General features: G+C 38.6%; 1 protein-coding gene across 7 annotated transcripts in view; it reads right to left on the bottom strand.

The window, feature by feature from the left end:
• The window catches only part of PDS5A (PDS5 cohesin associated factor A), a 168,338-nt gene that overhangs the window by 35,367 nt on the left and 107,358 nt on the right, over nucleotides 1-25,613 (bottom strand). For 6 of the 7 annotated variants that reach the window (XR_002522017.2, XM_021938385.2, XM_021938383.2 and 3 more), the window contains exons 19-26: nucleotides 24,114-24,274; nucleotides 21,540-21,663; nucleotides 20,257-20,415; nucleotides 16,424-16,492; nucleotides 13,934-14,070; nucleotides 10,422-10,545; nucleotides 9,954-10,158; nucleotides 9,304-9,418 (exon numbers count right to left, since the gene is read on the bottom strand). Coding sequence is in view for 6 of the 7 variants with exons in the window: in XM_021938385.2 (XP_021794077.1) it covers nucleotides 9,304-9,418; nucleotides 9,954-10,158; nucleotides 10,422-10,545; nucleotides 13,934-14,070; nucleotides 16,424-16,492; nucleotides 20,257-20,415; nucleotides 21,540-21,663; nucleotides 24,114-24,274 (1,094 nt within the window). In the remaining variant the exon portion in view is untranslated. The remainder of the gene's footprint in view (nucleotides 1-9,303; nucleotides 9,419-9,953; nucleotides 10,159-10,421; nucleotides 10,546-13,933; nucleotides 14,071-16,423; nucleotides 16,493-20,256; nucleotides 20,416-21,539; nucleotides 21,664-24,113; nucleotides 24,275-25,613) is intronic. The other variant, XM_021938387.2, reaches the window with a different exon arrangement.

Genomic DNA, 25,613 nt, shown 5'->3' with positions numbered 1-25,613 from the left:
TAGATGAGACCTCCTCAACTACTTAACAGCAGTCCTGGAAAATTATTTTTATTTCCTGGCCTTCCCTTTATCTATCTTTAAGATCCCATCGCCTCACAAATTCTTCTTTTAGAAGTCCTCACCTCAATTTATTACCATCGTTTCTTTTACCTACAACCACACTTTATCCCCTGGCTCCTTAAATACTTTCCATTGCCTTCTTCCTCCCCAGTTCATAGCCAATTTTTTAAAAAGATTTGTCTAAACGATATGTATTCCTTATCTTTTGGCAATTTGGCTTTCATCTGCATTGCTTTACTACAGCTGCCCCTGCCAAGGTTATCAGTGAGTGCTTTGTTGCTAAACACATTTTAAACAATTTTTCCCAACAGTAAGCAAATAAATACAGTTTGTTGTTAAATTCAAAGGACACTTATTAGCTTTGTGACTTTACCCTTGCTGGTATCTTCATTTGTAAAATGGGAACAACGGGATGGGTGCGGTGGCTCACACCTGTAATCCCAGCACTTTGGGAGGTCGAAGCGGGTGGATTACCTGAGGCCCGGAGTTTGAAACCAGCCTGGCCAACATGGTGAAACTCCATCTCTTTAAAAAAATACAAAAATTAGCCGAGCATGGTGGTGCATGCCTGTAGTCCCAGCTACTTCGGGATGTTAAGGCAGGAGAATCGCTTGAACCTGGGAGGCGGAGGTTGCAATGAGCCAAGATCACACCACTGCACTCCAACCTGGGCGACAGAACAAGACTCCATCTCAAAACATAAACAAAAACAAAAATAAAATGGGAACAACAGTAATTATCCCATTGTTCTCAAGAATGAATGAGGTAATATTTCCAGTACACTTAACATATAATAAAAGGCCAATGAAAGTTAGCGGGTTCCTGATCATTTTTCCAAACTGCTGCTCCTTGACCTCCAATATTCTTCCTCTAGGTCGTTTTCTGATTCTCTGTTCTTTCCAGCAGTGATATGTTTGAAGTCTACACTATTAGAAGTTCTGCTCTACAGATTATTTTTCCTTCCTCCTCTAACTTCTGACTCCCTCCAAGTGTGAGTTATGTGCCTATTCTAGGTACTCCCACAACAGCAGAGCATATATCACATACCATATTGTAACCACCTCTTCACCCTTCTTCATCTTCCATTAGATTGTAAACCTTAAGGGAATATATATGATACTCATATTACATAACCTCACAGCCCAAGAACCTAGCATACCTGGCACATCGAAAGTACTCTATAAATATTTGTTAAGGAAGTATGAACATATAAAGAAGAAAAAGTGTTGAAAGATACAGACCAAACTGTTAATAGCAATGATGGGCTTTTAGGGGGTATAATTATGAATAATTATTTTCTTCTTAATGAATTCATTTTCAATTTTATCTTACTGAATATCAATAAAGGAGAAAGGTAATCATTAAACATTAAAGGTGGCCGGGCGCGGTGGCTCATGCCTGTAATCCCAGCACTTGGGGAGGCCGAGGCGGGCGGATCACGAGGTCAGGAGATGGAGACCACAGTGAAAACCTGTCTCTACTAAAAATACAAAAAATTAGCCGGGCATGGTGGCCGGTGCCTGTAGTTCCAGCTACTCGGGAGGCTGAGGCAGGAGAATGGCGTGAACCCGGGAGGTGGAGCTTGCAGTGAGCCGAGATGGCGCCATTGCACTACAGCCTGGGCGACAGAGCAAAAATAAAATTAAATAAACATTAAAGGCTATATTTAAGTAAGATTTTCCAAATTCAAATAAATTGAATATTACTGATGTCAGAAAAACGGCAGAGTTAAGAAATTTCAGATATCAATTGCAACAACAAAACGAAAGCTGGAAAAAACCAATCATAATCACTTGTGCAGAACTCTGGAAGCTCATGGGACCCAGTAACCAGGAGGTAAACACCTGGTTTGATGGGAGAGGGGATGAATCTCAACAGTGAAGGGAATCTATGTCAGGGTCACAGGCTGACCATAAAGATAACAGAACTATAACTTCAAGGCCTACACAAAACAAGGAATACAGACTTTGTGAAAGTAGTTTAGAAAAGTCAGAATGGTGGACTGCACCCTACAAGAACCAAAAGCAATCTAGAAAGAGGGGAAGAACCAGATTTTTAGAGTTATCACATTATAGTACTTAAAATGTCCAATTCCTAACAAAAAACTACAAATCACATAATCAGGCAAATATGACTAACTCACAGGGCAGAAGAAAGAATTAGGAATTAACCCTGAGGAGGCCCAGATTTTAGAGTGACTAGTCAAAGACATTAAATCAACTGTCTTAAATATACTCAATGAGATAAAAGAAACAAAGATAATTATATGTATGAACAAGCAGAGAATACTGATAAAGAGACAGAAATAATTAAAACGAACCAAGCAGGAATTCCAGGACAGAAAAGTATAACAGCTGAAATTAAAAATTCACTCTAGGAGGATTCAATGGCAGACTACAGCAGGCAGAAAGATTCAGCAAACCTGTAGATAAGGCAATTGAAAATACTCAGTCTGAACAGAAAGAAGAGAATGAAGAAAAACAAAATCTAAAGAACCTGCAAGACACAATCAGAAATACTAACATACACATCATGGAATTCCCAAATGGAAAGACAGAAAGTGGCAGAAAAGATATTTGACGAAATAATGGTCAAAAACTTGCAAATTTTATGAAAGATGTGAATTTATACATCCAAGAAACTCAGTGATCTCCAAGCAGGATGAAATCTGAGACCCACACTGAGACACATTAGGGTCAAATGGTTGAACATGTGATAAAGAGATAAAGGATAAAGGTCTCTTCAAAGCAGCCAAGAAGGAAGTGACTCATGTTAAAGGATCCTCAATAAGAATAAGAGCTGATTTCTCATCAGAAACCATAATGGCCAAGAGGCAGTGGTGGGATGACATCCTCAAGTTCTATAAAAACAAAAAACAAAAAACCCCGTTGATGAGTGGGGTCAACGAACAACTCGTCAACCGAGAATCTTTTTTTTTTTTTTTTTTTTTTTTTTAAAGAATCTTACATCCTATATAAGATTTGTCTTTGTCCAAGAATAAATACAAAACCAACACATTTTCCAAATAAACAAAAGCAAAGGGAGTTTGTCATTAGCAGACCTGTCATATGAGAAATGCTAAAGTGAGTCTATCAGGCTGAAATGAAAGAACACTAGATAGTAATTTAAAGCCACAAGAAGAAATAAGTAAATCTGGTGAAAGTAACCATATAGGTACATTTAAAAGACAGTATTATTGTACTTTGGCTCATAACTCATTTTTTTCATACATGATTTAAAAGGAAAATGCGGCTGGGCGTGGTGGCTCATGCCTGTAATCCCAGTACTTTGGGAGGCCAAGGTGGGTGGATCTCCTGAGGTCAGGAGTTCGAGACCAGCCTGGCCAACATGGTGAAACCTCGTCTCTACCAAAGATACAAAAATTAGCCGGGCTTGGTGGTGGGCACCTGTAATCTCAAGTACTCAGGAGGCTGAGGCAGGAGAATTGCTTGAACCTGGAAGGCGGAGGTTGCAATGAGCCGAGATTGTGACACTGCACTCCAGCGTGGGCAACAGAGTGAGACTCTGTCTCAAAAAAAAATAAATAAATAAAATAAAAATAAAAGGAAAATGCATAAAACAGTAACTGTAAATCTAAGTAAATGGGAATATAGCCTATAAAGATGTGATTTGTGATAATAAAAAATAAAGGGAGGGAAAATACAGATGTAGAGGAGCAATGTGTCCATAAGCTATTGAAACAAATTTACTATTATTCGAAATAGGTTGTTATAAATTTGAGGTGTCAGCTGTGATCTAAAACCTAATGAAATAGCTAAAAATTTTACAAAAGAGAAGTCAGAAGGTTCACCACAAAAAAGTCAACTAAATACAAAAGAAAGAGGCAAAATTGGAGGAATTCAACAAAAAACAAGACATGCAGAAAATACACAGCTAAGGCCAGGCGCGGTGGCTCACGCCTGTAATCCCAGCACTTTGAGAGGCCGATGCGGGTGGATCACGAGGTCAGGAGATCGAGACCATCCTGATGAACACGGTGAAACCCCGTCTGTACTAAAAACACAAAAAAATTAGCCGGGCGTGGTGGCGGGCGCCTGTAGTCCCAGCTTCTAGGGAGGCTGAGGCAGGAGAATGGCGTGAACCCAGGAGGCGGTGGAGTTTGCAGTGAGCAGAGATCGCGCCGCGCCACTGCACTCCAGCGTGGGTGACAGAGCGAGACTCTGTCTCAAAAAAAAAAAAAGAAGAAAATACACAGCTATTTAGCAAAACTCCTTCCTTATCAGTAATTACTTCTTTTTTTTTTTTTTTTTGGAGACGGAGTCTCGCTCTGTCACCCAGGCTGGAGTGCAGTGGCCGGATCTCAGCTCACCGCAAGCTCCGCCTCCCGGGTTCACGCCATTCTCCTGCCTCAGCCTCCCGAGGAGCTGGGACTACAGGCACCCGCCACCTCGCCCGGCTAGTTTTTTGTATTTTTTAGTAGAGACGGGGTTTCACCGTGTTAGCCAGGATGGTCTCGATCTCCTGACCTCGTGATCCGCCTGTCTCGGCCTCCCAAAGTGCTGGGATTACAGGCTTGAGCCACCGCGCCCGGCCAGTAATTACTTTTAATGTAAAAGATATTTCATGTAACAGTAGAGATAAGTGGCTATTTTATTATTAGATAAAACAGATTTAAAGTCAAAAAGCTAACAAGAGACCACAAGGACTATACTGATAAAAGGTCAATCTAGCAAGAAAATGTGACTGTAATAAATATATACAAAACAAACAAGAAAGTCCCCAAATCTATGAAGCAAAAAATCAACAGAATTGAAGGGAGAAATAGAGTGCCTTAATAAGAACTGGAGACATCAATAACCCATTTTCTTTTTTCTGTTTAATTTTTTAAAAAGAGACAGCGTCTCACTATGCTGCCAGGCTGGTCTCAAATTCCCAGGCCCAAGCAATTCTCCCGCTCCGGCCTCCCAAAATTGCTGGGATTACAGGTGTGAGCCACCATGCCTGGCCAAGAATAAAATGTTTAGAAATAAATTTAACCAAGGAAGACAAAGACCCGTACCTAGAAAACTACAGAACAGTGCTGGAAAAATAAATAAGATAAAATAAAATAAAAATAAAAAATTAAAGGCCTAAATAAATGCAAAGACATCCTGTGCTAACAGATTAGAAGACTTAATACTGGTAAGATAGTATCACCCTAGGCAATATACAGATTCAATGCCATTCCTATCAAAGAACAATGGAATTTTTTAGAAATATAGATAAATGCAACCTAAAATTCATAGGAAATATCAAAAGCCAAAACAATCTTGAAAAAGAACAGAAATCAGCCTTTCCAACTCTGAAACTTATTATAAAGTTACAGTAATGACAGAGTTACATGGTATAAGGCCAGACATACAAATTAAATAGGATTGAGAGCCCAGAAGTAAGCACTTGCATATACGGTCAGTTGATATTTGACAAGGGTGCCAAAACCAATCTTTGGGGAAAGAACAGTCTCTTCAACAAATGGTACTGGAAAAATTGGATATTCACAAACAAAATAATGAATCTGAATGTTTACCTTATACCACCTGCAGCAATGAATTTACAATGGATCAAAGATCTTAACTAAAGAGCTAAAACTATAAGTCATGGAAGGAAATGCAGTAAAATTTTCTTTTTTTTAAGACAGAGTTTTGCTGTTATTGTCCAGGCTGGAGTGCAACGGTGCGACCTTGGCTCACTGCAACCTCCGCCTCCCAGGTTCAAGCGATTCTCCTGCCTCAGCCTCCCGAGTAGCTGGGATTACAGGTGCTCGCCACAACACAGAGCTAATTTCTTATATTTTTAGTAGAGACAGGGTTTCACCATGTTGGTCAGACTGGTCTTGAACTCCTGACCTCAGGTGATCCACCCGCCTTGGTCTTCCAAAATGCTGGGATTACAGGCGTGAGCCACTGTGCCTGGCCAAAAACACAGTAAAAAATGTTTATAAACTTGGATTTGGCTCCTTAATTATGATAACAAAAGTACTGTATAGGCAACAAAAGAAAAAATACACTGGGCTTCATTAAAGTGAAAACTTTCGTGCATCAAAGGATACTATCAAGAATGTAAATGATATACCCGATAAGAGATAAATACCCAAATACAAAAAGAACTCTTACAACTCAATAACAAAAAGATAACCCAATTAATATAAAAGGGCAAAGTCACTGGACATTTCTCCACTTAATTGTATGATTAAAAGTGGTTAAAAACGGCAAATTTTGCTATATATATTTAACACAATTAACAAAAAAATTGTTTCTGACACAATAACTTACTAGTTTCCATAAAGTTATGTAACTACATTTTGAAAACCTTAAACAAACAAACAAAAAAACAGACCGGGTTTCCTGTCACCCAGGATAGAATGTAGTAGCTGGATCAGAGCTCACTGCAGCCTTCCACTCCTGGGCTCGAGCAATCCTTCCACCTCAGCATTCCAAGTAGCTGGGAATACGGGTGAGAGTCACCACACCCGCCATGAAAAACATTATTTGGAACTTCAAATTACATGGTAATTTAAAAATTATATTTAAAGATACACAAAAATGGAAATGATTTCAGCAAGATGGTAGAACATCTAGAAAATATTTAAGACAAGAATACCATCTTTAATGCACCAGAAGCAGGAGAAGAACTGAGTGATGCCACCACTGGTAAGAGAAACAGTTCAATTTCAGACTGCACTACCCTGATCTCCTAAACTGTCAGAACACTACTTGCACACAATTTCCCTAGAAATTCTGAGATGAGAGGAGGGAACTGGAGGTGGAACTCTGAGCTCTCCACAAGTCTGGGAAGCCCACTCCAGTCCTGTCCCATGAGAACCACTGGGAGTGCTAGATGGGCAGAACCACCTGGGATGAACTGGGGACAAAGAGCAGGGCACTGATTGTGCTTGAACTTTCGTGACTACTCAGTGCTCCAGTCAGTGGGGACACCATGTTGAAGCTACTATGGAGAACAGTATGATGGTTTCCCAGGCTGGGTGTGGTGGCTCATGCCTGTAATCCCAGAAGTTTGGGAGGCCAAGGTGGGAGGACTGCTTGAGCCCAGGAGTTCAAGACCTTCCTGGGCAACATAACAAGATCCTATCTCTATAAAGAGAGAGAGAGAAAAAAAAAGGTTTCTCAAAAAAAAAAACAAACCAAAAAAAACCAAAAACAGATCTGCCATATCATCCAGCAATCCCACTGCTGGATATATATCCAAAATAAAGGCATTCAGTATATCTTGGCCGGGCACGGTGGCTCATGCCTGTAATCCCAGCACTTTGGGAGGCCCAGGTGGGTGGATCACTTGAGGCCAGTAGTTGCAGACCACCCTGGGCAATATGGTGAAAACCGGTCTCTACTAAAAATACAAAAATTAGCTGGTCGTGGTGGTACACGTCTGTAGTACTAACTCCTTGGGAGGCTGAGGCATGAGAATAGCTTGAAGTGGGGGAGGCAGAGGTTACAGTGAGTTAAATTAATGCCACTGCACTCCAGCCTGGGCAACAGAGTGACACTTGTCTCAAAAAAAAAAAAAAAAAAAAAAAGAAAGGAAATTAGTACATCTAAGAGACAGATGCATTTCTATATTTACTGTAGCACTATTCACAACAGCCAAGATATGGAATCAACCTAAGTGTCCCTCAACAGATAAATTAATTAGGAAAATGTAGGATATATACACACACAATGAAAAATTATTCATCCATAAAAAAGAATGAAATTCTGTCATTTTCAGCAACATGAACAGAGCTTGAAGTCATTATGCTCAGTGAAATAAGCCAAGCAGAGACAAATATCACATGGTCTCGCTCATATGTGAGCACTAAAAGAGTGAAGGCACTTTTTTTGTGAGCACTAAAAGAGTGAAGATCCTAGCACTTCGGGAGGCTGAGGCAGGAGGGTCACGTGAGTCCAGGAATTTGAGACCAGCCTGGGCAACACAGTGAGACCCCATCTCTACAAAAAACATAAAAATTAGCTGGTCATGGTGGCACATGTAGTCCCAGCTACTCGGGAAGCTGAGGTGGAAGACTATTTTAGCCCAGGAGGTCAGGGTACAATAAGCCCTGATCACACCACTGCACTTCAGCCTGGGGGTAGAGTAAGAACTTGTCTCATTAAAAACATAAAATAAAATAAAAATGAAGATCTTATACAGGCAGAGAGTAGAAGGGTGGTTACCAGAGGCTGTCAAGTGTAGAAGGAAAGGGGAATAAAGAGAGACTGGGTGCCAGGTGCAGTGGCTCATGTCTGTAATTCCAGCACTTGGGGAGGCTGAGGCAGGCGGATCATGAGGTCAGGAGACCAGCCTGGCCAACATGGTAAAACCCCATCTCTAACAAAAATACAAAAAAAGAATTAGCCAGGAGTGGTGGCAAGCACCTGCAGTCCCAGCTACTCAGGAGTCTGAGATGGGAGAATCACTTGAACCAGGGAGGCAGATGTTGCAGTGAGCCAAAATCGTGCCACTGCACTCCAGCCTGTGTGACAGAGCAAGACTCTATCTCGGGGGGAAAAAAAAGAGACTAGTTAATGGGTACAAAAATACACCTAGATACAAGGAATAAGTTCTGACATTTGATACCACGGTAGGGTGACTATAGTTAACAATAACTTATTTGTATTTTAACAATTTTATTGTTACTATTATTTTTTAGAGACAGGGTCTCACTCTATCACCCAGGCTGGGGTGCAGTGGCTTGATCATAGCTCATTGCAGCTCCGATTGCCTGGGATGAAGAGGGGATGGATATCTTAATTATTCTGATTTTCTCATTACACACTATATGCACGTACCAAAATATTATGTGTACCTCATAAATGTGTACAATTATGTATCCAAAAAAATTTTTAAAGATACTCGAAGCTCTTGCATGCTAGACAGAACAAAGAATAAAAAATATGCTCCACTGTTTTCAGTTCCAACTCCAATTATTTCACACACTTCAGTACTCTTCCCATATTCAAACTCTCTCAAAATAAATAGTAAAAATCAAATATAATACCTAAGATAACCAAACTAACCTATTTCAAAGACTTGAATAGCTTGACTAGCTGCAAACAAACAGAAAATGAACAACCAAAACCTGGCAGATGGGAAAATTTTTGAAAGATGAAACTGGCAATTTATAATAAATGAATAAAACCATAAGGAGATTCTAATTCTAATGGAAATATAAACATAACAATACATAATTTACCATTTATTGAAAACTAAACATAATTTTTAGAGTTCTCGAAAAACAAGACTTACTCTTTGATATCACGAAGCTGATCAACATCTTGTGATCTTGTGAAATCTGGATCATGGGCCAGAAGGTGAATCATGTATGGAACTACATATTCAGGCAACAGTGATAATAATTTCTCTGAAGTAAAAACATTATTAAAAACAATCTTTATAAAATGTCTTAGTGGACTGAGTTCTAACCACTTAAGTTTCCATTTTTTTCCCTCAGTTATTTCTAAATTAGACGCAACATGATACCTGGATACTAAAATACTTTGCACTTCACTTTTCAATTTCTTTTTCTGGTACCTGGTATGGAGTTATATTTCACTTTTGAAAGATATTAAAGTCAAAGGTATCAGATAGTAAACCCATTAAACAACAGGTCCCTGGCAAAGCTAGGAAAAAATTATTTAGTCTGACATCCGAGCAATATGTTCAAATTAAACCACACTCCTGATCCTGTAGGAAAAATGCAGTTTGCCAGGAGTTAATGCAGCATAAACAGGACTGAGGAGTTCAGTTTTTAAGTACATAATAACTACAATGACAGTATTCTATAAAACTCCCAGTTTTATTACAAACTATAATAGAAACACATGACAAGAAAAAAAAACTAAAAATTGATACACTGACAAAATATATTTGCGCACAGAGAACTTTGAGTTACTTACCAGTAGCCATAGGGTTCTGTTTAATGTATTCCCTGCGTATACTGATATTTTTCAGTAAACACTGTCGTGCATGTGCTCTTCTCTCCTTCACAGGATCTTTGGCACACAAGGCAAAGATCGCCATATACTCCAATGGGAGCAGTAACTTTACAAGTGCCTTATGTAGCTTCTGAGCAAATATCTGCCTTACTTGGTAACATTCATCCTACAGCAGCACAGAAAAACTTAAATTGGCAACCATTTATTAAACAAAAACCCAGCAGTTTAAGTATTCTTAATGTTTTCTTCAATTAAAAAAAATAATTATATGGGGGAATAAATAATGTAATAATTGGAAGACAGTTAACAGGTAATAATAGCAGTACCTTTTGTGCATATATTCACATAATAAATGGATTTGTATCCATAGAAAAGTAATGTATTCAACTTTGAAGACAAGTAATTGACAAAAATAAGATTGTTACTTACATTAATAACAAGTGCACAGAGCTGAAACTGTTCTGGGGTAATAATTTCATGGTAACAAGGTTCCTGAGCAAGCTTCATTATGGCACTACCAGCAGCTAATCGCAAGCGAGACATATCAGATTTACTATAAACAAACAAAAAAGAAATAAACATTTCCTATAACCATTATCATTCATAAAAATGCTTTTGTCCCTTTTTGAATGTAGGGTCCTTAGAGGATAATTTATGCTTAAAATGAAGTACAAATATGGGAAAGCTACTTTGAGTCCATGAACTTAACATAAGGGATTGTGACTTTCATAATCAAATCAAATCATTGTGACTTTCTGATTACAAATTTACCTGCCTTCATTTCTAGTCCAGCTCTAAGTTAGATACTTTACCACATCCCAACAACTCTGCTTATTCTTGCAACCACAGTAATTGCAAGGTTAGGAAAAACTCTTTACATCAGGAGTATCCCTCATTTTAAGAGAAATACATATTGATTGTCAAAAACTTGATTAAAGTGGCTGGGCACGGTGGCTCACACTTGTAATCCCAGCACATTGGGAGGCCGAGGTTGGCAGATCACGAGGTCAAGAGATTGAGACCATCCTGGCCAACATGGTGAAACCCTGTCTCTACTAAAAATACAAAAAAATTAGCTGAGCATGGTGGTGCGCACTTGTACTCCCAGCTACTCGGAAGGCTCAGGCAGGAGAATTGCTTGAACCTGAGAGGCGGAGGTTGGTGAGCCAAGTTCACACCACTGCACTCCACCCCGGCGACAGAGTGAGACTCTGTCTCAAAAAAAAAAAAAAAAAAGAAAGAAAAAAAAAAGAAAACTTGATTTAAAAAACCACAAAGAATTAAAAAAAAAAATCACCTATCATAATTTAAAATCTATTTCCTGCATATAAACGTGTAACAGGAATCTAGCTTTATGCATGCTGAAATGGCAGGGCTGCAGTTAAGAGGGAAGAAGTATCAGACAAATACCTAAAGGATATGAAATATAAGAGCCAGTGTCTGTCTGAGTTTCTGGGGCTGACCTCCTTTTGCAGAATACAGTTTTCAAATGGAACCTATGAAGCCTTGGCACTCCCACCCCCACAGTATGAATTTTTATTACTTATGTGGTAAAATGTGGCAATGAATGGGATGGCATGGGAGTCTTTCTACTTTGACTTTTATGTGGAACACAGCATGGCTTTTATATTTATTGTGACCACTTCACGAAATGCAGAAAGCTAGCCAGAACCCACTGGGACTGTTGCTAAGCATACAGAGGAAAAAACCTGGCACTCTTGGACAACAGGATTGTTACAATGAGCACTGGTAACAATGAGGGAGCCTCAAATGGTTTCTATGGCATTCATTCAGGAATCAAAATTAATAGCTATTATGTGAGTGCTTACTCCATGCCAGGCAGGTGTGAAAAACACTTTATAGGCTTTATCTCAATTAATTTTCACTCCATAAGATGAGGAAATTGCAGCTTAGAAAAGGTAATACTATATTATATGATATCCAGTTAGGATCTGTCTAATGGGTGTTCATTCCATGGTTAACCATTCCCCTATTTTTTGTGATGGAAAATAATGCTGCAGGAACATGCTTGTGTATATGCTTTCATATGATTCTTTTATACTCATGAATTATGAGTGTAAAAATAAAGAGTCAAGGATAACATTTTTGAGGATCTCGATGCAAAAATGCCGAAGAGTCCTGCCAATTTATACTCATAGGAGTAATGAAGGAACCCATTTCCATGATCATACTGAGGAATTATTGCTTATAAAATTTTTTTTTCTTTTGATTTGTAAGGAAAAGAGGTACTGCTTAAGTTCAAATTGTATTGACTGCATTTAGTGATGTTAAACTTTTAAAAGTAAACTGATAATAGCTAATCTTCCTCTCCACTGGGGGGCCCTGCCTAGGTATCACTAACTTGTAAGAGCTTGTTATTATTATGCCTTTGCCATATACTGTACATAATTACCTCCAATTTAAAGCTTTCATTATCCCTAACGCAGTTCTAAACAGTGTTATAAAAGGCTGCCCTTGGCTTATTCTATGATAAAAATAGGGTGTGGTGGTGCACACCTATAGTCCCACTACTCAGGAGTCTGAGGCAGGAGGATTGCTTGAGCCCAGCTAGCCTGGATAACATAGTGAGATTCTATTCCTAATTATAATAATTTTTTAAAAAATTAATAGCATAGCACTATCACATATCTAGCCAAGGCTGGAGTACAATGACATGATCTCGGCACACTGCAACCTCAACCTCCTGGGTTCAAGCGATTTTCATACCTCAGCCTCCCCAGTAGCTGGGATTATAGGCATGTGCCACCACACCTGGCTAAATTTCTATATTTTTAGTAGAGACAGGGTTTCAACATGACCTCAATTAATCCGCCTGACTTGGCCTACCAAACTTCTGGGATTACAGACGTAAGCCACTGTGCTCAGCCTCATAAAGGAATGATTAAACCTCTGTCCTCTAAAACAAATTTTTAAACAGGAATGCATCATATGTAGAATACTTTAGTTATCTATGTTGGTAATCTTGGCCCCTACTAAATCAAGAATTTGCAAGAAACCAGGATCATGAAAAATCGAGCTTCTATTTTCATCTTAAAATGAGATGGCAATTTTACAGATTAAAAGTGAAAATGTGTAACAATGTAAACAATCTCTGTGTGCACATACATGTGTACACACCCGAATTCGTACAACAAGAAGAAGGCTTAAACTCTCTCGAGTCGCCATTGAAATTTTTATTTATGTATTTATTTTAAGACAGGCTCTCGCTCTGTTGCCCAGGCTGGAGTGTGGTGGTGCAATCTCAGCTCACTGCAACCTCTGCCTTCTGGTTTCAAGCAATTCTCCTGCCTCAGCCTTCTTAGTAGCTGGGATTACAAGAATGTGCCACCACGCTGGCTAAGTTTTGTATTTTTTTTTTAGTAGAGACGGGGTTTCATTATATTGGCCACGCTGGTCTCGAACTCCTGACCTCGTGATCCGCCCATCTTGGCCTCCCAAAGTGCTGGGATTACAGGCATGGGCCACTGTGCCTGGCTGCCACTGAAATTTTTATTACTTTCATGAGACTTGAGTCACTCCGCTTATTTAATCACTGTAATTCAGGGAAGCTCTTTGAAGGCAGGCACTTTTCCTACTTATTTTTGCTGCAATGCTTTTCACACTGTTTTATGGAGCAGAAATTTAACAAATATTTGTTTAATTGAACTAAATGTTGATGCTAACTGTAATAGTACAATACAGTGATTATGATTACATATTTACGGGAAAAAGTTCCTCTTCTTTAGGAATGAAGAAAAATATATTGGCACTATTAAAATAACAATACTAACAGACAGACAAGCCCTAAATGAGTACATAAGATTTGACCCTGAAGAACATGGTGTAATTACACCATTCAGTATTCATTAGGTAAATAATTCCTATGTAAATTCTACCAAAATTTCAGCACTAATAAAACTGGAAAGAAAGACAAATCTCACCTGATCCTCTTTTGCTCTGTCAGGTCACCCTCACTAACCAACATCGCTGATAATAACCGAAGGGTTGAATTGGCAGATTTAGACTGGTTGTTTTTCATACCCAACAGCCACCTTACCAGAAGTTTAATTGCCTGTACCTATAAAATATTAACATGCTAAAAAAAGAGAGCAACTTAAAATTCCAATTAAAGGGAAAATTAATCTATATTAATTAATGAGATTATTCATCTCCATCAGCAGACATTTCATTAAATAAATCTATGGGATAATAACAGTAACAATAAGAACTAATACTTACTCTGTGCTTAACCAGTGCCAGATACTTTTCTTAGAGCTGTACATGTATTAACTTACTTAATCTCTCAAAAAACTCTTATGAGGAAGATTTTTTTCCCAACAGATAAGGCAATTGAGACACATTATTATGATAGATAACTTGCTCAAAAGTCTGGTTCCAGAATTTAGGCTTTTCATACTTAGATGTTTGTCCAAGATTTTGAAACTATTTGAAAACATATACTTTAAAAACAATTTAAACTATACAGGCCGGGCGTGGTGACTCACGCCTATAATCCCAGCACTTTGGGAGGCCAAGGCAGGTGGATCACTTGAGGTCAGGCATTTGAGACCAGCCTAGCCAACATGTTGAAACACTGTATATACTAAAAAATCCTGTCTATACTTAAAAAAAAAAAAAAAAAAAAAAAAAAATTAGCCAGGCATGGTGGCACATGCCTGTAGTCTCAGCTACTCAGGAGGCTGAGGCATGAGAATTGCTTGAACCCGGGAGGCAGAGGTTGCAGTGAGCCGAGATTGTGCCACTGCACTCCAGCCTGGTTAACAGAGCACTCTGTTTCATAAAAAAAACAAAACAAAACAAAACAAACAAACAAAAAAACTGTACTGATTGTAGTGACTGAAAATAACTTTCGAGTTTCATAGTTTTGTGGTATTGAAAGACTACTTTGAAGAAACCATCAAGTCTGATTCAGTCTCATTTAACATTCTGACCCAAAAAAAAAGGGAATTGCTATAATTATTGGTAGTCATAATTACTTAGAAATGTCTAGTCAAAAGATTGTTGCCAATATACGTGAAAGAGCCAGTCAAAAAATCAAGGTATTATTTATTTATTGACAGCCTGGAAAAATGAATTGATAGAATATATGATGACTATGAAGCAACACAAAGTGAAACAGATTATCAAGGAAGATGATACAATCTTATTTTAAATCCCAAATCCACCACTTTTAAACTGAGCTTTACATTTATTAAATCCACAAATTTAGTAACAATCATCTATCTGCTCTGTCGCCCAGGCTGGAGTGTACTGGCATGATCGCAACTCACTGTAGACTTGACCTCCTGGGCTCAAGCGATCCTTCTGCCTCAGCTTCCTCCTTGCCTACGTAGGTGGAACTATAGGCATGCACCACCACACCCGGCCAAATTATTATTATTATTATTTGAGACCGAGTTTCACTGTCGCCCAGGCTGGAGGGCAGTGGCACAACCTTGGCTCACTGCAGCCTCTACCTCCCAGGTTCAAGCGACTGTCCTGCCTCAGCCTCTGAAGTAGCTGGAATTACAGACGTGCAACACCACGCCTGGCTAGTTTTCGTATGTTTAGTAGACAAGGGGTTTCACCATGTTGGCCAGACTGGTCTTGAACTGATCTCAAGCCATCTGCCCGCCTCAGCCTCCCAAAGTGCTGGGATTATAGGCGTGAGCCACCATACCTAGTCCAACTAAATTATTTTTAATATTTTGTAGAGACACGGCTCACTATGCTGCCCAGGTTGGTCTTGAACTCCTGGGCTCAAGCGATCCTCGTGCCTCTGCCTCCCAAAGTGCTGGGATTATAGGTGCGAAAAAAACCCAAAGTGTTATTTATTGTATTTATTGACAACCAGGAAAAATGAATTGATAGAATATATGATGACTATGAAGCAACAAAAAGTGAAACAGATTATCAAAGATGATACAATCTTATTTTAAATCCCAAATCTGCCACAGTGACCAGCTTGACAATTATCTATCTTTGCCAAGTTAATATTCATATGCTTACAGATAGTGGTGGTGAGGCTGGATTTAAGATGCCTCTGAGCACCGTCATTCTATAAACAACCTCTCTAAAAAACAGCCTCATTGAGATTGCTTTAGCAGGCAGAAGATACTGACATATAATAAACAATGACAACTACAATGTCTTCAAGAAACAATTTTTTGCAAAGAATTTTAAAATAAATTTTAAAATAAAGCAACTCCTTAAGAAAAGCTTGTTGAATAAAAAAGGCTCTCGGCTAGGAACAATGGCTCAAGCTCATGGGGGTTGAAGTGGGAGGATCAGCTGAGCCCAGGAGTTCAAGACCAAACTGAGCAACACAACAAGATCCCATCTCTGTTTATTAAATGTTTAAAAGGTGAGGAAGATAACTACAAATGTTCCTTTTTTAAACATGAAGATTATCAAGGCCTAAACAAATTTACCTTTGCTAGTACTTCAGGGGAAACCTCTTCATCTGGAGACCACAGTTTTCCATTCTTTTCACCTGTTGACTATAGACAATTGAATAAATTTAGCTATTAGCATGAAGAAAAAAATTTAATTTTTTGCTGATTAAGTTTTTCATGTTGATCAACACAGCCTCTGAGAAACCGATGGGAACATCACCAACCAGAGCTTGTAAAAGGACAAAGTTAGAAGACTCATACTTCCCAGTTTTGAAACTTACTATAAAACCTACAGTAATCAAAACAGTGTGGCTGGTACTGGCAAGGACAGACATACAGACCAATGGAATAAAGAACCCAGAAAACCCTTGCATATATAGTAATTCATTTTTGACAAGGGTGCCAAGACCACCTTTAGGGAAAGAACAGTCTCTTCAACAAATGGTGCTAGAAAAACTGGATATTCAGCCAGGTGCAGAGGGTCAGTGCCTGTAATCCCAGCACTATGGGGGGCTGAGGCAGGTGGATCACTTGAGGTCAGGAGTTTGAGACCAGCCTGCCCAACATGGCAAAACCCCGCCTCCACTAAAAATACAAAAAATTAGCTGGGCATGGTGGTGCATGCCTGTAGTCTCAGCTATCCAGGAGGCTGAGGTTGGAGAACTGCTTGAACCTAAGAGACAGAGGTTGCAGTGAGCCAAGATTGCACCACTTCACTCCAGACTGGGCTACAGAGTGAGACTCCGTCTCAAAAACACAAAAACAAAACATAAAACCCCTGGATATCCACAAGAAACAAACACACAAACAAAAAAAGAAACTAGATTGTTAATATATATAAGAATTAACTCAGAATGAATCAAATATCTCAATTTAATAGCTAAAACCATAAAACTCTGAAAAGATGACATAGGGAGAAATCTTCATGATCTTGGATCTGGTAAATATCTGACAATGGTTTAATACACAGAAAATGTAAACAACTCTTAAAACTCAACAAGAAGCAACCCAACTAAAAGCGGGTGAAGGCAGCATGGGCAACATGGCGAAACCCTGTCTCTATAAAAAACTACAGAAATTAGCCAGGCATGGTGGCATGTGCTGGTAGACCCAACTTCTCAGGAGGCTGAGGCAGGAGGTATTGCTTGAGTCTGTGAGGCGGAGGTTGCGGTGAGCCAAGGTTGCACTAGTGCACTCTAGCCTGGGTGACAGAGTGAGACCATGTCTCAAAAAAAAAAGAAGAGTGGGGTAGGTGAAGGAATTTAATAGCTCTCCAAAGAAGATATACAGGGTAGTCAATAAGCACAGAAAAAATATCCTTGACATCATTATAGGAAAATGCAAATCAAAATCACAATGAGATACCACTTCTTATGCACTAGTATGGCTATTGCTTTTGTTTTTCTTTTTTGAGATGGAGCCTTGCTCTGTCGCCCAGGCTGGAGTGCAGTGGCACGATCTAGGCTCACTGCAAGCTCTGCCACCCGGATTCACGCCATTCTCCTGCCTCAGCCTCCCGAGTAGCTTGGACTACAGGCACCCACCACCACGCCCAGCTAATTTTTTGTATTTTTAGTAGAGATGGGGTTTCACTGTGTTAGTGAGGATGGCCTTGATCTCCTGACTTCTTAATCCTCCCACCTCGGCCTCCCAAAGTGCTGGGATTACAGGCGTGAGCCACTGCGCCCGGCCGGCTATTGCTTTTTTAAAAAGGAAAATGACATGTAACCCAATAATGTTATTCCTAGATATATACCCAAGAAATGGGAGAACAGGAACATAAACGTTTATATCGGCATTATTCACAATAGCCAACACGCAGAAGCAACCCAAGTATCTATCAATCGACAAACAAAATGTGGGATATATACAAACAAAAATATACATATAATAGAACACTATTTAGCCACAAAAGGAACAACATTCTGATACATATTACAACATGGAAGAGCCCTGAGGACATGCTAAGTGAAATACAACAGAAACAAAAGGACAAATATCATATAAGAGATACCTAGAACAGGTAGTCATAGAGTCAGAAGGTAGAACAGAGGGCAATGGAGAGTTGTTGCTTAATGGGTACAGAGTTTCTGTTTGGGGTGATGAAAAAATTCTGGAGCTGGATGGGATGGTGATGATTAGATAACAATGTGGCTATTATGTTAACACTTAAAAATGGCAAATTTGATATTATGTATAGTTTACCACAATAAAAAAGACCACCTGAAAACACAATCTATCAACAATCATCATTTAAGAGGTATCTTAAATTTCACCTTTGTTGACAACCACATCTACCAAAAGTAAAAACAGCAGCAAGGATATGTGGTGTGGGAAATGAGACTTAGGCTATGTTCTTCTCTTCTTATCTGCTGCATTCAAAAGTGGGAGGTGGTACAAATACAGAAAGTATACTAGCTGGTGTCTTTAAGTTCCTGATATTGAGGCCTCAAGACTACCGAACCATGTGAGAGTTAGGAACTTTGGATAAGTTGGATTTGTGACAAATTAACACTTAATTGAAAGTTATCCGTAATGATCCAGCATATCTGTGTCTTTATTCAATAACAACAGATTTAATTCAGATCCATTTGGTAAAGCAGTGATTCTTTTATTTATTTTTTTGAGAGAGTCTTGCTCTTGTTGCCTAGACTGGAGTGCAATGGCGCAATCTTGGCCCACTGCAACCTCTGCCTCCTGGGTTCAAGCGATTCTCCTGTCTCAGCCTGCCGAATAGCTGGGATTACAGGCACTCGCCATCACGCCCGGCTACTTTTTTTGTATTTTTAGTAAAGACGGGGTTTCACCATGTTGGCCAGGCTGGTCTTGAAGTCCTGACCTCAGGTGATCCACCCGCCTCAGCCTCCCAAAGTGCTGGGATTACAGGCGTGACCCACCACGCCCTGCTAGCAGTGATTCTTAATTAAGGTGTGTTTCCAAAATCATTTGGGGAGTCTTTTCAATCTGTACATTCCAACCTAGACAGAGGTAATAAATCAGAGCACACAGACATCAATAAATCTAGTGCCAAAAGTACAGTGTATTATCTTAAAAATTAGTCAAATTCAAATCCACTTACTTTTTTTTTTTTGGAGATAGAGTTTCCCTCTTGTTGCCCAGGCTGGAGTGCAACTGTGCAATCTTGGCTCACTGCAACCTCTCCCTCCTCGGTTCAAGTGATTCTCCTGCCTCAGCCTCCTGAGTAGCTAGGATTACAGGCGCCCGTTACCACGCCTGGCTAATCCACTTAGATTTCTAACAATGTCTGATAAAACAAATTTTAACCCGGCATGGTGGCTCATACCTGTAATCCCAGCACTTTGGGAGGCCAAGGCGGACAGATCACCTGAGGTCAGGAGTTCAATACAAGCCTGGCCAACATGGTGAAACCCCGTCTCTACTTAAAATGCAAAAATTAGTCAGGCGTGGTGACAGGCACCTGTAATCCCAGCTACTTGGGAGGCTGAGGAATGAGAGGAGGCCAAGGTTGCAGCGAGCCACTGCATTCCAGCCTGGGGTACAGAGCAAGACTCTGTCTTCAAAACAAAAAACAAAAATAACCCAATTCTAACATTCCAGAAAATGATAAACTGTCTTTTGAGGGTCAGGAAAATAGCTTTCACTTATATTTAACTTTCATGATTCACCAATCCCATGTTCTAATTTTTGTTTCTTAAGTGTGAAAATCTAGTAGTAATAGCTACCATGAAATAAGGAAGTAGTTTGAAATTTAAATAATAAATAAGTAGAACCAATATAGAATAATTTAAAAGAAAAAGAGAATTACATAGAAACAGAAGTGTTTCTGTGATGAAGATGTAAACAGTCTTAGTCTCATGATTCTCAATTTAATTAAATGAGAAACTTACCCTGTCATTCATTAGCAGATCTTTCACAATAAAATTTGCTACTACAGATTTCATTGGGGAAGCAAACTGATCTGGTGCTAACATAGAAATGTGGCCCAATGAAACTAATGGAGTTATAAGTTGTTCTGGCACATCAGCATTCAGACTCCTACTGAGTGGCTATAAAAATAAAACAGACAAAATTACCAATGTGTTTGATAAATATCTAGACACTCTACTGAAACAGTACATTTTCCTGAGTCCTCCTGAATTTATCATGCCCAAACCAATCTTCTCTAATATGATCATAACTAACTTCAACCTAAGACACCTGGTACTTAATTCACCTACTAAAATTTAGCAAGATTGAAAGAATGTAGAAAAAACATAAAAAATAAAACTCAAAAGAAGTTAAAAAAATTTTTTGCTTCATGAAATCAGCATTATTTTTGACTAATTTACAACAATGGATTTGCTATATTGGTGGATTTCTTATCCTGTGGGAACATTTTAAATGACCTTAAATCATAAAAAGTAAGAGTTCACTGGGCTTTGGTCACACTACCTCCAATTTATGATAATAGGAATACATTTCTAATAGTAAAATGAGGCCAGTCATTATAAGTAAAGAAAGGGAAACAGGATTGTCAGGTAGGGCTCTTAGGTACTTAAAACTGGATTGTTCAAAATTATCTACTAATACTTTCTGAGGATAAATGCACCACTGAACCAATAAGGCTAAAATTAAGTAAAATGTTCTAACATAAACACGTAAGGCCAGGTGTGCTGGCTCATGTGTGTAATCCTCGCACTTTGAAAGCATGAAGTGGGTGGATCGCTTCAGTCTAGGAGTTTGAGACCAGGCTGGGCAACATGGCAAAACCCCATCTCTATAAAAAATCCAAAAATAGCTGGGCATGGTGGCAGTGCCTGTACTCGCAGCTACTTGGGAGGCTGAAGCAGGAGGAATGCTTGAAACTAGGAGTTCGGGGCTGCAGTGAGCAGAGATCGCATCACTGTACTCCAGCACTGGTGAGAAAGTGAAACCTTATCTCAAAAACAAACTAAAAAACAAACAAAAACCACAAAACCCTTCAATATGAGGTGTTTGAACATATAATCTGATCCACAGGCCGGGAATGCAGTACCATATAAAATAGACAGAATCCTTGCTCACAAGGAATTTATATTCTAGGGTAGGACTTCATATAAACAGCTTTAAAAAATCTAGCTTCCATCTTCATCAAACTATAGAGCTTAAAAAATAAAGACCAATATAAACACAACCTATATATTAGATATACCTCAAAAATCTGTGCAAGCTGGACTTCTTTATTTGTGAATATGGCGTGTATACAGTGCACAGCCTGTTTTGCTTGGTGTGGAGTACCCCTCTTTGCTTTTTGATGTAAAATGGGAATTAAGGTCCTGCAAAAAATAATATAGTGTTTTTTTTTTTTTCTTAAACCCATAAACAAACAATTATTCCTTTGGTTGACTTCCACGTCCCCTATATGGATGGATGCTGGTAGAGAAGGCTCTCTTAAAAATTATCTGATCTAAAGAAACTTGTAAAAAAGCTCCCTCTCTGCCCCCAAGAATAAACCAAGAAATACAATGCCTCAAGAAAAAGCATACTTCAGGAGACAATTTTCATTTTAAAGCTACCTGACAAATATGCAAAATAACAAGTAACCCTTAATTCATAATCTAAAGCTTATCCCATGACATATTTTTACATTTACCTTCTAAGTAGGAGATTGCTAATTTTTCAATTCCCTTTTATAATCCCCTTCAGTTATTTCAAAGTAGCTATGGAAAGAGAGTAGCAAAAGGCCAAGTTGTATTAAGCAGCTGAAATAATACTAGTGAAAGAAAGTATGCAAAGATACAGCTACATATATATCACTAGGATGGCAATATAAATATCTAACTATTATGTGCCAGGCACCATTCTAGGTATTTCCGCATGGATTAATTCAACTAATGTTCACATCCACCCAAAGACGACTATTATAGTCATTACACAGATGAGAAAATTAAAGCACAAAGATGTTATTTAAGCCTCCTAAGATGACGAAGTTAGGAAACTGGGAGTTGGGATTTGAAAATTAGCACCTCTTTCAAAATCCATACACTTACCCTCTACACTGACAATGAAAAGTAATCTAAAACAGTCTTCTTTCAGGACGAGATGGAAAAACATGTAACACTCTCCAAAAATTAAATGTTGATGACATGAAAAAACATTAGGTAGAATGAAGAAAACAGTGTGCATATATGAACTTTTAAAAAATAGACAAACACATCTAGTAGATGAACATTCATAGAAAGTATACATATCAAATGTTAATGGTGACTATTTCGTTACATCTTTTCTAGTTTCAGTTTGCTACAATGAACATTAAGTATTTTTATAATCAGAAGAAAACTGATAAAGCGAAACAAACATAGAAGGAAAGATATTTGTCATATATTTAATGTTATTAGAGAAGAGCCTGTTTCATAAATTATAAAGTTAGTGGTATCAAATGCAGGGGTGACAATGCCCTCTTATGATAATGGAAGGCTAGATATGAAAAGCTATACTGCAGGCTCCAGGCCATGCACCTTAACCAAAAATGGGAACATATGCTAGATGGTGTAAGTCTGATGTGACATTTATAAATATGCCTGAAGTTTGTCTCTATGGACTTTGGAATTATGAGATAGGGATGCCCATGCCCAAACAGACTTCCTTGACTGAGTCTTGACCACACTTCTACATGGAAGATGTCTTTCCTCTCTCCTATCTGTTTAGTCTTTCACCATTCCATTTACCAGACTATGATCTCTTATAAAATAACACTGGTGAATGACAAAGGAAGACAGTTTCAATCTAACTGTTGTTAAATGTATTATTAATTATTATTAGCCAAATAAAATAATACAGAAAGTCAACTTTAACCTTTCTTCTTGTTTTTTTATAGAGCAGTATAATCCAGTGATGCCATCAGAGATGTTATTGAGGTCTTTAGTGTTGTGCTTTTCTTCTTTCCAGTGATTATCTCCTTTCTCCTCCATTAATCTTATGAATGAGGTATTTTATTCCTCACGTCCAAAGTTACCTCTTCTACCTACACCCATTTTCAATTGCTTCCTTTGGGGTAGAATTTCTCTAAGAATAGATCCTTTGCCTTAAAAAAATGTATAGGATTTCCTCCCTTGAAAAACTTATCAAAATCTATCCTATTGTGTCAATAATCTTTTTTTAATAATGTATACATATAAAGTTTATTATTTCTAGTCTACAAACTCCTCGAGGGCAGGGACTGATTGTGGTAACTTTTTTTATTAGCCAGACAATGCTGAGAATGAATACATATGATTCGACAGCCATTTGCAATGTATTTTTTCCTCCAGAAGATGTCTTCTGCATACTTTAAGTCTAAATATAACATCTCAGCACAAGTTTCACCTTAACATTTTTAAGATGCCAAAGTGAACTATTTGCCCCATTTTTTGGTAGGATAGCAGTGTGACAGTTATTGAATTTATAACCCATTTACAGAAAAAACGATGAATATACATGGATTAGAAAGATATTAATCATAAATAAAACACTAAATTATGGGATAACCTTTGATTCTTAATATCCTAAAATGATTTTGTTATAAACAAACATGTAGTTTCAGTTTACTCTGCTGCCTACATTCTAATGGTGGGAGAGGGGTGTAAGGCAAGGGAAAGACAAAACAGAGGAGGACACAGAAAAGTAGCTTTTAAATCAAAATTGTCTTTCCTCCCTCCTAACTTCCTATACAAAAGGAAAACAATGATTTTATGGTTCCCACACTTAGAAACTTTTGTATTTACCATGGGACAAAAAATGTACTCACGATCGTATCTGGGGAAGGTCTGTTTCTATTTTGTGACCTGTATTTCTAAAAATTTGAATAGCAGCTTCTGCCACCTTGTCATCTTCCATTCTTAGGCACTGTAACAAGGACTCATATGTCTCTGCAGAGTGGAACGAGGTAGGATGTGTGAAAGACAGAACCTGAAAAAATAGATACAGCTTTAGAAGTACAAACAATTGTTTTAATCCATTAAAAAAGAAATACTTCCCGTGATAAATAAATAAATACATACATACATAAATAAATTCTGGGGTAAATATGCTAGCTACACAGAATAGAGATACATCTCCTAGCCACCCTTGCAGTTAGTTATGGCTAATTAGACATTATCAGAAATACTGTGTGGTGTAGTAGCTCCCAGTTATTCCTTCACACAACTGACAGACAGCCTTTGTCCTATTTTCTTCTTCACCTCTTAGTCTACTCTGCTACTTAGAACACAAAACTCCTTTTTTATGGAATGTGATTTACAATATTAATAACTATTATCAGTTTATAAATATATTGTATTTAGATGAAGGAATGCTTACTTGAAATAAAACCTCCATAATAATGACTCAATCTTTGTGTAATGTAAACAAAATGCTAACTCAGAGCTTTCTTTGGCAAAAAGATAATCTATGAGAATTTTTTTTTTCTTTTCTTTTTTTGTGACAGGATTTCACTCTGTCACCTAGGCTAGAGTGCGGTGGAACATCACAGCTCACTGTGGTCTCAGCCTCCTGAGCTGAGATTACAGGTGCACCAGCCCAGCTAAAAAAAATTTTTTTTTTTTTTTTTGAGACGGAGTCTCACTCTGTCGCCCAGGCTAGAGTGCAGTGGCCTGATCTCAGCTCACTGCAAGCTCCGCCTCCTGGTTTCACGCCATTCTCCTGCCTCAGCCTCCTGAGTAGCTGGGACTACAGGTGCCCGCCACCATGCCCGGCTTATTTTTTGTACTTTTAATAGAGACGGAGTTTCACCGTGTTTGCCAGGATGGTCTCGATCTCCTGACCCCATGATCTGCCCGCCTCAGCCTCCCAAAGTGCTGGGATTACAGGCGTGAGCCACCGCGCCCGGCGTTTTTTTTTTTTTGTAGAGATGAGGTCTAGCTATGTTGCCCAGGCTGGTCTCCAACTCCTGTGCTCAAGAGATCTTCCTGCCTTGGCTGGGATTACAGGCATAAACCACTGTACCAAGGCAAGAAAATATTTCAAGTGAAATCACTCATCATAATTATCAACAAAGAAGCCACTATTGTGAACTTTTAATTATGATTACAATACATAATTATTCCCTTATTATGACATGAGCACGAGCCTGTTCTTAAATAATTTTTAGCAAGTTAGATACATATCTAAAGAGTTAACCTTCCATACAATTCATAACAATTCAGTTAGTGTAGTATCAAGATTAGGGAGGCAAATAGAGAAGCAGGGAGAAAGGGGAATGAGCAGGTGGTCTTCATTAATTTTTCAATAAGCACTTATTTAATGGTCA

This window comes from Papio anubis, chromosome 3 (genome assembly GCF_008728515.1).
Source record: "Papio anubis isolate 15944 chromosome 3, Panubis1.0, whole genome shotgun sequence".
NCBI lineage: Eukaryota > Metazoa > Chordata > Mammalia > Primates > Cercopithecidae > Papio > Papio anubis.
This window is presented reverse-complemented; position numbering and strand designations above follow the sequence as displayed.